Raw genomic sequence first — 12,438 nt, forward strand, 5'->3', positions numbered from 1 at the left:
AAGTATGGCACATCTAACTAAAAGAAACAGAGGTTTAGTATAAGTTATAGACCCCGTTATAAACGGCGCTGATGGTTTTACTCAGGTGGTTAACCGACTCTTTCCATAACTGCATTCTGTTTTCTCTAATGGCTTCATTCATCCAGTTTAGCTCCCCTTTTGTATATACTGTACGCGTGAGTGTATGTATGTTTGTTTGTTTGTTTAGATTAGTTATGTGTGTTAGCGTTTAGTTAATAAAAGTTGTGTGCACAAATTACATGAGTTTCTGGTTCTGCCTTGCAAATTAATGTCCCTTTACGATTCTGACCCTCGCTACATGCTCTAATGCATTAATACTTAAGAAGGTATTTTCTGTGGCCACGAAAATATCCTTTCTTAGAGTTGATTTGAACTTGCACTGAATGGTCGCTGGACGACCAGATCAGTTGATGGCAATTTAATTCTGCTACAGTTATCACTGTCAGCCGATATAAATAATTGTAATTAATCATAATTAATTGTAATTATTTATATACAATTACCTTTTAAGCTAATTCGCTACAGCTGTAAGCTCTAATCATCAAAATTAAAACAAACAAACTTTTGAAATGTTTTACTTTACATGCAATGAATCTAATATATATGAAACTTTCACTTTTTTGAAATAACATACAAGAAAAAATGAACTTTTTCACGACATTCTAATTTATTGAGATGCACCTGTGTGTATGTATGTGTGCACTGTGAGCTGTAAGGTCTTATATAGACAGGTGTGTGGCTTTCCTAATCAAGTCCAATCAGTATAATCAAACACAGCTGGACTCAAATGAAGGTGTAGAACCATCTCAAGGATGATCAGAAGAAATGGACAGCACCTGAGTTAAATATATGAGTGTCACAGCAAAGGGTCTGAATACTTAGGACCATGTGATATTTCAGTTTTTCTTTTTTAATAAATCTGCAAAAATGTCAAAAATTCTGTGTTTTTCTGTCAATATGGGGTGCTGTGTGTACATTAATGAGGAAAAAAAAAGAACTTAAATGATTTTAGCAAATGGCTGCAATATAACAAAGAGTGAAAAATTTAAGGGGGTCTGAATACTTTCCGTACTCACTGTATATGTGTGTGTGTGTGTGTGTGTGTGTGTGTTTTATCATCTGATAAGTGCTGCGACTTATATTCCAAAGGGACTAATTTAGTGTCATTAACGTCAACAAGCAAAACACGCAGCGTGTGTCCACATCTGTATTAGTGCAGAATGAGAGAGACGCTTATAGCCAAGTGCATTTCACACAGGCTGCTAGTTTCACTTTCACTTTAAATAAGTTGTGTATGCTTGACATTTAAAATAAATGTTGTTTATAATGAATTTTTGTTTGTTTTATATTTACAATTTAGTTTTAATCAAAATGATGTGTGTGCTAAATGAACGATCATGCAACAGAAGTGCACAAGCTCTCTCCCTCTCTCTCCTAACCGTCAAGTAGCCTATCTTCAGTAACTTGTGCATTGTTTTACTTGCTTGTTCTACACGTTCTACAAGTACAAGAGGGCAGTATCGGACCCAATACTGATACTGGTGCATCCTATCTGGAAAGTAAAACTCATTCAAATGCATATGCAATAAAATCAGTCCCAACATATCTGTATCCACGTTTTATCATTGTTAATTTTTCACTTTAGTAAATCCTGGCAGTAGTTTTAAATGCCAAATTTAAAATTGAATGGATCTACATTTTGAGAGTATGTATGTCTACATAAGACACTCACCTGATCCTTTTCAAAAGAGCCTTGTTGTGCTTTCATCCTCTCATTAAGATCTCCTCCTGCGCAATACTCCATCACAATATAAAAGAGCTCAGCTTCTTTATCTAAATATGAAATATTCAGTCAAACATTAAATCAACTAATAATAAATGTATGTATTAGTGTAATAGCTTCATTTCACAGCCAGTAACTACAGAGATGTTTTTGTTTGTGTTCATTTTGTTATCCTTCTTTAATCTCTAATCATTATGTATTATTTTTAGTTGTTCTGTTTAATTTTAGGAGAAAAATAAACACTTTAACTTTTGTAATAAAGGAAATTTAATTTCCTCTGTTCTAATATTTAAACGAACACACCTTCAAATGATTCCACATAAGAAACAATATATCCACAGTTTATTGTCTTCAAGATCTTGACTTCCTTTTGGACTCTGTCCAGCTCCCTCCTCTGAGGGGAACAATTGAATGAACAAAAAAACAAAAAAACACAAAAGCAAAAGAAGAGCTTCCATTTAATAACAATTGAAAAATGGCAACTTTAATAGCTTTTTGATAGCAAACAAAATATGTAATTAATATCGTCAATGATTAAGTACATTCTTGATTTAGTAAATGCTTAATTGTACTTACATCTCTTGAATTCATCTGTTTGACCACATAGGGATCTCCATCTGTGTCGGTGACCAGAAACACTCTTCTTGAAGTCCCAAGTTCTTTCTGCAGGGTGTATCCATGTTTATCTAACACTCCTATAATCAAGATATAGAGTAATTGCTACAAAATACACTGACCACTAGAGAGCTCTTTGAAACTTTGAATCAACTGAACCAATTGCTTTGAAAAATGTTTATTTATTTAGAAGCATATGAAACCCCATATGGTGGTGCAATGAAAACACCTTTTACAAAACAATTGCAAATATTTGATATTATTTTGATATTTGATTAATACACAACATTAAATTGTGGCTACCATTATGGATCATAAAGATAATGAGGTAGAAACCAGTAGGTTATCATATGTGGCTTTATTCCATGCAGCCGTTTCCGCCATTTAAAACATTAAAATAAAGAAATAAACACCTACAACAATGTGTTTTTGTTTTACATGGTGTGAGAAAGTGACATTTGCAAACAAAATTTAATTCTGATCTGAGCAGAAACATTTTAATCGGACTTGAAACTACATATGAATGTAGCTTTAAAATGGATTTGTAAAAACTGGGGTTTTTTTTTCATTCACACTTGCTAAATATGATGATCTTCCAAACAGACATGCACAAAAATCTGATAGTATTCAGACTACATTTTATAAAATCACCTGTCAAATTCCTGATTTATTCTTATGGATTATGTATAAATCACAGGTGACGTATATTGGGAAAATGTATTAATTAGTACAGATTAGTGCAATCAAGTAATTTGTGCAAATTTAAATGTAAAAAGAGCAATGATATGTCATCCCCTAATTGCAGCCTCTCCCATTGCCAGGAGATTTGATGCTTTGTGCTGCTAACATAAATTCAGTGTTTATGCTGCTGACATACAAACTAATGTTGCTCAAATTCAATATGAAATTAATACTCACTGATCATATTAGAAGATGTATCCATGCTTTGATCTGAGTCACTGCTGTCATGACTGGCACTGGAGAGTTTGAGCCATCTTTGGGGAAAACAAAATAATAATAATAATAATACTGAATCTTAATGAAGCATCCATCATATTTACAGTTTAAATATTACTGATGGAGCCCCTTTAGTGTTCAACATATAAAGCAATCGAATAATGTAAGATCTCCTCATGAATTTTGATTCTGTGATATCGTATTACTGAACTGACACCAAGTAGAGAACTTGAACAGTGTTTTTGTTCTCCTTAAAATTGTCAGAATCAGAATCAGAATGAGCTTTATTGCCAGGTATGTTTACACATATAGGAATTTGTTTTCATTTACATTTAGTCATTTAGCAGATGCTTTTATTCAAAGCGTTTTATTTATTTTATTCAAACGTACAAATGAGGACAATGGAGCAATCAAAATAAACAAAAGTGCTATAACAAGTGTATAAAAATCTAAAATACATGTTTATATTAAAGTAGAAATGGATGATAAATATGCCTTTCGTATTAAATAGCAAGCACTTTGGGTGTCTTGTTCATCATATTTATATTTATATAAAAGCAACAGAACTGAAATTATATCACATTTATCAGCAGCACAGCACATGAGTGAGAATAACGCAATATCTGCCTTTGATCTCATTGGTATCTGTTCTACTTCGAGAGCTCAGAACTGTCCGTCTTGACTGCTTATTTCACTCCTCCCCTCACTGCAGCCGCCTACATTTCAGGCGAGGCGCATCTCAAACAAGCCTAATAGCTGTCATTGTGTTAGTGCACTACTGAGCCGCGTAATGTGTTTTCTTTAACCGATTTCTGAGGGAAACAGCGTGAAACCTTTCACATTCGTTCATATTCTACATCTGCTTAACTGTCGATATAGTTTGCATAATCATCAATAAAGTGTATTCTGAGATCTGAGGTCTTATATCACTATATTAGTTCACTGAGGCTCGTTACGCGTCGTTGGGGAATCCTGGAGTGTGACGTATGAGGGGAACCCCAGTATTACAGCACAGCGTCACACAAGCCATGATACAGAGTTACAGAAACTAAACAACCGAAAGCAATATATGTCTTCCTCAGATGTAATGTTAGTTCTGTACTTCAGCATTGAGGAAAAGAGCATTATAATCTCCTTTGTGGTAGAGAAAGCTGCTTACATGTAGGCTACGGGAAACAGCGAAAATGTTGAATTAAACATACACACAATCAGTGTTTCCACATGTTTATACTGGCCCCGATAATCAAAACTTCTATTTAGCGCTTGCTCCATTTCTGTAAATCAGTTTTTGTAAATGAATGACTTGATCCACATATGGCCTTCATCAACAGCCGCTTGCGCCACCTGCTGGTGAGCGACTGACAGCATCTGGAGATCATGCATCGGAGCTCTACTGCTATTCCTGCGGTTCCCGGATGTGCAACGCTGAATTTTCTGCCGAATTTTAACCACTGAATTTGTGGCAGCGAATTTGGAAAGTCAATGAAATTTGCCTGTCAAATATTATACATCGTATTTTTAAACAGATTGAATATGTATAGTAAGATGGCGCCGGAGATGGCAGCCGTGTTGCGAGCTCCGAGAAAACTCTGCAGGTTTTCGTATGTTTTGTTTGTTTTGTTTTGTGGTTTTTACGTGTTAGATGTTGTTAGTAAAACTGTCTACGATAGAGACACGCTTTTAAGCATCGGTTCTTCCGTCGCGCAACGCAAACCGGACTTTGAGTTCCTGAACGCCGGTGGATTGTTCACAGACACCGCATCAGAGCCCTTTGTCTGGAATGCACGACCACGACGATAGAAACGTAGCCGAAAAAGAGGGAAGAGAGCTGGCGTTCTCGTCAGACTGAGACGCCGTGCCTTTCGACCTCCTCTCCCAACCATTTTGCTGGCTAACGTTCAGTCACTGGATAACAAACTCTGTGAACTGCGTGCACGCATCTCATACCAACGAGAAACAAGGGACTGCTGCGTTATTTGCCTCACAGAAACCTGGATGTCTGCAATGGTTCCAGACTCAGCCATCGAGCTCACGGGCTTCTCCGTGCATCGCTCGGACAGAACGAAAGAGCACACAGGGAAAAGCAGAGGTGGGGGCGTTTGTTTCTATATCAACAACTCGTGGTGTGATGAAAGGAACCTACACTCCATTAAATCCTTCTGCTCCCCTGATCTGGAATTTCATATGCTTCTGCGTCGACCATTCTGGCTGCCGAGGGAATTCACAGCGATCATAATCACGGCTGTCTACATTCCCCCGCAAGCCAACACAGACCAGGCACTCAGGGAACTGTACAGGAACACAAGTGATCAGGAAACCACACACCCAGATTCAGCGTTTGTTATTACGGGGGACTTTAATAAAGCCAACTTCAGAACAATAGCTCCAAAATACTTTCAACACATCACCATCAACACGCGTGGTGATCGTGTACTCGACCATTGCTACTCCCCCTTCCGGGACGCTTACAAATCCCTCCCCCGCCCACTTTTCGGCAAATCGGATCACTCCTCCGTTCTGCTTCTACCTGCTTATAGGCAGAAACTGAAACGTGAAGCACCCGCCCTCAGGACAATTCAATGCTGGTCGGACCAATCAGACGCTATACTACAGGACTGTTTTGATCACGTGGACTGGGACATGTTCCGAGCAGCGTCTGATGACGACATAGAGGCGTATTCAGATACGGTCACGTGTTTCATCAGAAAGTGTATAGAGGATGTAGTTCCGACCAAAACAGTCCGTATCTACCCCAACCAAAAACCGTGGATTAACAGCGATGTTCGAACAGCCTTGTCAGCACGGACATCTGCCTTTAAATCCGGAAACACGGACGATCGGAAACAAGCCAGCTACGATCTCAGGAGATCCATCAAAGCATCCAAACGACAATATAAAAACAAAGTTGAAGAACAATTCAGCAACAACAACCCAAGAAACATGTGGCAGGGCATCAACAACATCACAGATTTTAAAGGGAATAAACCAGCTACTGTAAACATTCCAGCCTCTCTACCGGACGAGCTGAATACTTTTTATGCTCGTTTCGAGGCTCATAACACCGCCCACACAGAGAGCGCTCCTGCGGCTGCTGCAGAAGAGGTGAGCCCACTCGCCCTTTCTGTCGTGGATGTAACTCGATCCTTCAAACGGGTGAACATCCGCAAAGCTGTGGGCCCAGATGGCATCCCAGGTCGTGTGCTCAAAGCATGCGCTTACCAACTAGCCGGGGTTTTTACAGACATCTTCAATCTATCCCTCTCTCTGTCTGTGGTTCCCTCGTGCTTCAAAAAATCCACCATTGTGCCCATACCTAAGAAAAATAAAATCACATGCTTGAATGACTGGAGGCCCGTTGCTCTGACACCCATCTTCAGCAAGTGTTTTGAGAAGCTCATCAGAGACCACATCTGTGCTGTGCTGCCTGCCTCACTGGACCCCCTACAATTTGCATACCGCAGAAACCGTTCCACAGATGACGCTATTGCCTTCACCCTGCACACTGCTCTCTCCCACCTGGAAAATAAGAACACCTATGTGAGGATGCTGTTCGTGGATTATAGTTCAGCATTTAACACCATAGTGCCTGCCACACTGGTTGAGAAGCTCCAGACTCTGGGTCTGAACAGATCTCTGTGCAGCTGGATCCTGGACTTCCTGACAGGCAGAAGTCAGGTGGTCAGAATGGCCAAGAACACCTCATCTCCCCTGACCCTCAACACTGGTGCCCCGCAGGGCTGCGTTCTCAGCCCACTCCTGTACTCCCTGAACACACACGACTGTACAGCTACACACAGCTCCAACGTCATCGTCAAATTTGCCGATGACACAACGGTGATAGGCCTGATCACCGACAATGATGAGACGGCCTACAGAGAGGAGGTGAGTACCCTGACTAAATGGTGCCAGGAGAACCACCTCTCACTCAACATCGACAAGACCAAGGAGCTGGTGGTGGATTTCAGGAGACAGAGCAGAGAACACACACCCATCTCCATCGACAAGACACCTGTGGAGCGGGTAAACAGCTTCAAGTTCCTTGGCGTTCACATCACTGAGGATCTCACATGGTCCACACACACAGATGCAGTGCTGAAGAAGGCACATCAGCGCCTCTTCTTCCTGAGACGGCTGAGGAAGTTTGGAATGAGCCCCAGCATCCTCAGATCCTTCTACACCTGCACTGTGGAGAGCATCCTGACCGGCTGCGTCACCGTCTGGTTTGGAAACAACACTGCTGGCAACCGCAAAGCTCTGCAAAGGGTCGTGCGAACTGCCAGCCACATTGTTGGAGGTGAGCTTCCCTTCCTCCAGGACATCTACACCAGGCGGTGCATAAGAAAAACCAGGAGGATCATCAAGGACTCCAGCCATCCATCCCACAGACTGCTCTCTCTGCTGCCCTCAGGGAGACGTCTCCGCAGCATCCGATCCCGCACTAGCCGACTGAGGGACAGCTTCTTCTCTCATGCTATCAGGCTAATGAACAATCAGAACTAATACACCCTACAGCACACTCCCATTCACACAACATGCCACACACTGCACTTTAACACTGTTCTACCGGACTACACACACACACTGCAATAATACAACCTATCTACTATCACTGGATACCATACAATGCACATCCATGACATTACATATGTAAATCTGTTGCACCTTTGCACAACTATCTATTGCACTACTAATCTGAAGTAAATGTACAATCTCTGGCACTTTCACATATTACTATGTATAGATGTGTACATAATGTAGAATGTGCACCAGTAACTATGTCTTTATAGTACACTGTGTATTGAGTATATGTATGTGCATTTTGCACATTGTCTTCTGTACAGTCTGTAAATATGTACTGTCAATATGTAAATTGTTTTTGTTTGTTTTGTTTTTCTCTTTCACTGTCTGGAGCATGCTCTTAAGAATTTCACTCACCAAGGCACTTGTGCTGTGGTGATGTGACAATAAAGTGATTTGATTTGATTATTTTGGAACTGAATTCTGGAAGGTGAATATGAATTGTTGAATTTTTAATTATGAAAATGTGTGTGAAATATTTTGAATTGAAATATTCACAGCTTAAATAAACAGCTGTGTTAAATTTCAGGACCTAAAAATGCAAGCCCTGGAAATACAAGGCATTAAAATGCAAGCACTGTTAACTGCAATGCATCTTTTTTTTTCAATTTGTGGAATTCAGCATGCTTTCTGTTTCAAAAACTATTGTCATTATTCTGCTTCCATACTTAGAGACCTCTGCAGTAATGAACTGAGGGAAAGGGGTGCAGAGCCAACTAACCACTTTAGTTAATGCAGTTATGGCCTAACAATCATCTTATCAGAGTTAATATCACCAGCACACTTCACACATTTCAGTTTAATTGTTAAATAAATCTGCTGCCGAAGCTGCTCCTGCAGTAACAGAGTCTGTCCTCTACACTTCCTACACTGGTTTGACTCCAAGCTGGCTTCCAAGTCAGACATCAAGACTATAGCGGAGAATCATCCTCCCCTTCCCACCCTTCAAGAAACTACTTCCTCTTTGAAAAGTTTACCTCACTGAACAAATAAATAGTGTGCTCATCACTATTTAATTTATACTTATATTTAACATATACACTTACATAATTCTATCTTTATACACATATATTGTCTGTTGTCTATTAGTTCATTGTGTATTTTTTTCATTATTAGGCTATTATTATTTGTGTAACTGTTGTTTGTGCACTGGAAGCTTCTGTTACCAAAACAAATTCACTGTGTGTGTAAGTGTAGCCGATGGTAGTAGTTTCTCCTGAATTGGTGGAATGAGGGGGGCGTGTTGCTGGTTAACGTAGCCTGTCGATTCTATAAAGGTGGTGGGTGGTTTTGGAGGACATCATGTGTGATGTCATTGAATTTCTGGCGTGGTGCGGGAGCATGTAAGTGGTGAGGAGTTGTTTGTCGTGGTTGGGTTTTAGAACGTGTGTATGTACTGGGGTTTTCTGAGTTTCTTTCTTATCAGTGTGGATTGAGGAAACAGAGTGTGCTGTATAGGATTGGGTTCACGACGGAGCTTCCTGTGCACCACAAGTTGTATAGACCGTAAGATGGTTTTAAATTATGGTGATGTTATGTTATTTAGTGACTAGATGCACCATCATGAGTATGATGTTTATTTGTTTTTAGTTGCAAACTTAAGGCCAAGACAAAGCTTTGAGAGACGTTGCAGTGGGTTTCTCGTTGGGACGATGTCGGCCACACGCTCACATACAGACATTGGCGCTACTGTTTCCTGGGCAGCCGTGGAGTGCTGACAGCCTTGTTCTACGGCACGGTGCCTAGGTATTGTTAGACCGGGAGATTTTGAGTATGCGAACTCGAACCAGAGTACTGCAGAGTTGTTCATCTCATTAGACTGTCAGTGCGTTCGTTCCAGCGTGGGCTATACAGAATATCGGCTGAACGGAGGTTTGGCGTGCCGCTGTTTACCTCTATTGCTGTGTGCTATTTCATTCTGCGGTCCGGGCCGACCGAGTCTTTGTATTTTTTTAAAGTCTCCAGACGGAATAATTATCTGGGTTTGCATTTTATTGTAAGCATTGTCGTTCTGTTTGTCTGTTTTTGCCGAATTATCTTGTTGTGAAATGTACTTGTATTTTTGTTTCCCTTTTTGTTGATTTCATTTCTTTTTGGTTTTGTTAAAATCTGAGTTTGTATTCCTGGCTCGTTTGAGTTAAGGTTTTCATGTGAAATTTGTTATCTGTACTCTTATGGTTTTTTTGTTCAGTTTTCTTCTTATTTGATTGTTATTGATTTTGTACGAAGTATCCTGTGTGTATGTGTGTGAAGGGTGTAGTGTAACTTCATTGTGTTTTCGTTTTCTCTCCAGGAGTTGGGGAACCAGTGATCTTGTGTGGGGCAATTCCCCCTCTTCCGTTTACTCGGAGTGCAGTGTTTAACACTTCCTGTGGACTATAAGTGCATGCAAGTGTTTTTTGTGTGGTTTTGTCTGCCTTTTTTTAGGCCCCAGCCCTGGAGTAAAAGTGGATTTGTGCGTATGTCCTATTAGTATTATTTGTATTGCGCATCCTGGATATATTAACTAATGGTTTTCAATAAAGCTGTTTATACTTGATTTGTCTCGTGTCCTGACTCAGCCGAAACCGAACCTGTGACCCTTTCTTCTGTTGTAATAGGTGATTCCCCAGTAATTTGGCCTCTGGGGTGGCGTAGTCTGCTATTTCTAGAAGAGTAGTCTAAGTTTACCTTTGAGGGAGGGTTATCTGTATTGGAGTCTCTTCCCTGGTATAAATCTTTAATTGCTCTTGCTATTACTCTCTGAGAGTACTAGTGATCCCGTGTGCCACATAAGCATACAATATAAGCTCAATTCTGATTCAAATATCAGCTGCTGTGAGATGCACAAGTAAAGGCTTTTTACTATATTTCGATTCAACACATTAGGTCTTAATTTCTGGCATACCGTTTTTAAGTATTTGTAAAAAAAGAAAAAAGATCCATGTTTTTAGTATTGGGTAAGCTTGAATGTAAAGAAAGTTTAAACACTTCAGAAATGTGTTAATTGACTGAAGCCGATTCACTTACAATCTTGTTTTCGCACACAGCTTGGTGTCGCCTGATCAACAAATACATTATAAATGTAAATACAATATACTCTGGTAGAGTGAAAGGGGAATTACATGAATATTAATAATAATATTATTATTCGCCATTTATTTTAGACCATTTTTACTGAAAAGTACTTGCGTGGATTTCTAAAAACAGAGTGTTTGCATAATGGCCAGGCACATATGTCTATATAACTGGAATATTTATATGTGAATGTGGTTATTGATGTGTTAAATATGAAAACATCTCATAATCTCCATAAACTCTCCTAATATAAAGAACACTGGCCTATCACTAACTGCCATACTTATGGACAAGCACTTTCTCAGTTGTTTTGAATAATTCCCTTTTGAAATCCATATTTTTCACTAATTCTGCTTCAACAGGAATGTCGGGTGTCAGATTTATACTGGCGTACACTTACTGCATCAGCAGGCCAATCAGATTTCTGTGGAAATGTGTCTATAATAATATCTGTGAGACTGCATATAAACAGGAACATAAAAATAACTAAAGCTTTCTGATTACATGTATTATGCTTTTAGTATTAGGCTTTTTGGATACAACTATCTTATATTTATTTGTATATAGGCTATATTATATATTATATTGATATATTATAAGTATATTTATATATTATATATACTGTTAAAATAAAATAAAAATTGAGCGAAAAAAAGCATCGGTGCGCATATAACCGGGGGCATCATGCATCCCTTCTATTCAATTTAATCATAAATAAAAAATAAAAAATAATGGTGACCACTTAGACAAATATTAAAGTTTTTAAAATTTTACTTATTCTAAACAAAGCCTAATTAAAAACAGTGTGTATTTGTTTGTTTGTTTGTTTGTTTACTTACTTAACCACCCCAGGGTGTAGTTTCGATTTTGTTTTGGACATTTTTAGAATACAACTTTAAGGGTAGAATTTACTATAAACTATGCATTAATAACCCAAAAACACACAAATTGTCACCATTACATTAACACCAATGCATACACTAACCTTGTTGTAGTCTTGATGAAGGACTTACAAATGAAGCATGCAATGAAATTTACATCCACACACCAAAACAGGAGAACTTCTTGCTTTACAGCGTGACGATAAAAACTAAATTGCACTTAACATGCACAGAACCTATCCAGTTTTAAAGCACCTGTGTATCACATATAAAAGACTTCCTCCTCTTTATGTCCACCCACAGCTGCCAAGCGACTTTGAACACTAGGTTTTTTGGGGGGGCGGAGCCATATTTCCAGAATACAGATGCATATTTGGGTTTGTTACTGGATGGAACATTTTTGTCACTATTTAGTGTGATGATGTTTCTCTATCCATTTTTTAATTAATTGCATTTATGCTTTGATGAGATGGTCATTGTTCCTTGAATAACATGCAGGAGTTGGCCATTTTGACAGTGACTAGTGACAAAGAACAAAAACTAACA

The 12,438-nt window shown here is 39.0% G+C and overlaps 1 protein-coding gene across 1 annotated transcript in view; it reads right to left on the reverse strand.

The window, feature by feature from the left end:
- The window catches only part of LOC131537382 (uncharacterized), a 44,835-nt gene extending 32,669 nt beyond the window's left edge, over positions 1–12,166 (reverse strand). Inside the window, exons 1-5 of the mRNA XM_058770753.1 lie at positions 11,997–12,166; positions 3,338–3,414; positions 2,381–2,499; positions 2,108–2,198; positions 1,754–1,854 (exon numbers count right to left, since the gene is read on the reverse strand). Of these exons, the coding sequence (XP_058626736.1) occupies positions 1,754–1,854; positions 2,108–2,198; positions 2,381–2,499; positions 3,338–3,362 (336 nt within the window). The 5' untranslated portion in view covers positions 3,363–3,414; positions 11,997–12,166. The remainder of the gene's footprint in view (positions 1–1,753; positions 1,855–2,107; positions 2,199–2,380; positions 2,500–3,337; positions 3,415–11,996) is intronic.
- Positions 12,167–12,438: the final 272 nt, after the last annotated feature.

This window comes from Onychostoma macrolepis, chromosome 03, assembly GCF_012432095.1.
Source record: "Onychostoma macrolepis isolate SWU-2019 chromosome 03, ASM1243209v1, whole genome shotgun sequence".
Lineage (NCBI taxonomy): Eukaryota > Metazoa > Chordata > Actinopteri > Cypriniformes > Cyprinidae > Onychostoma > Onychostoma macrolepis.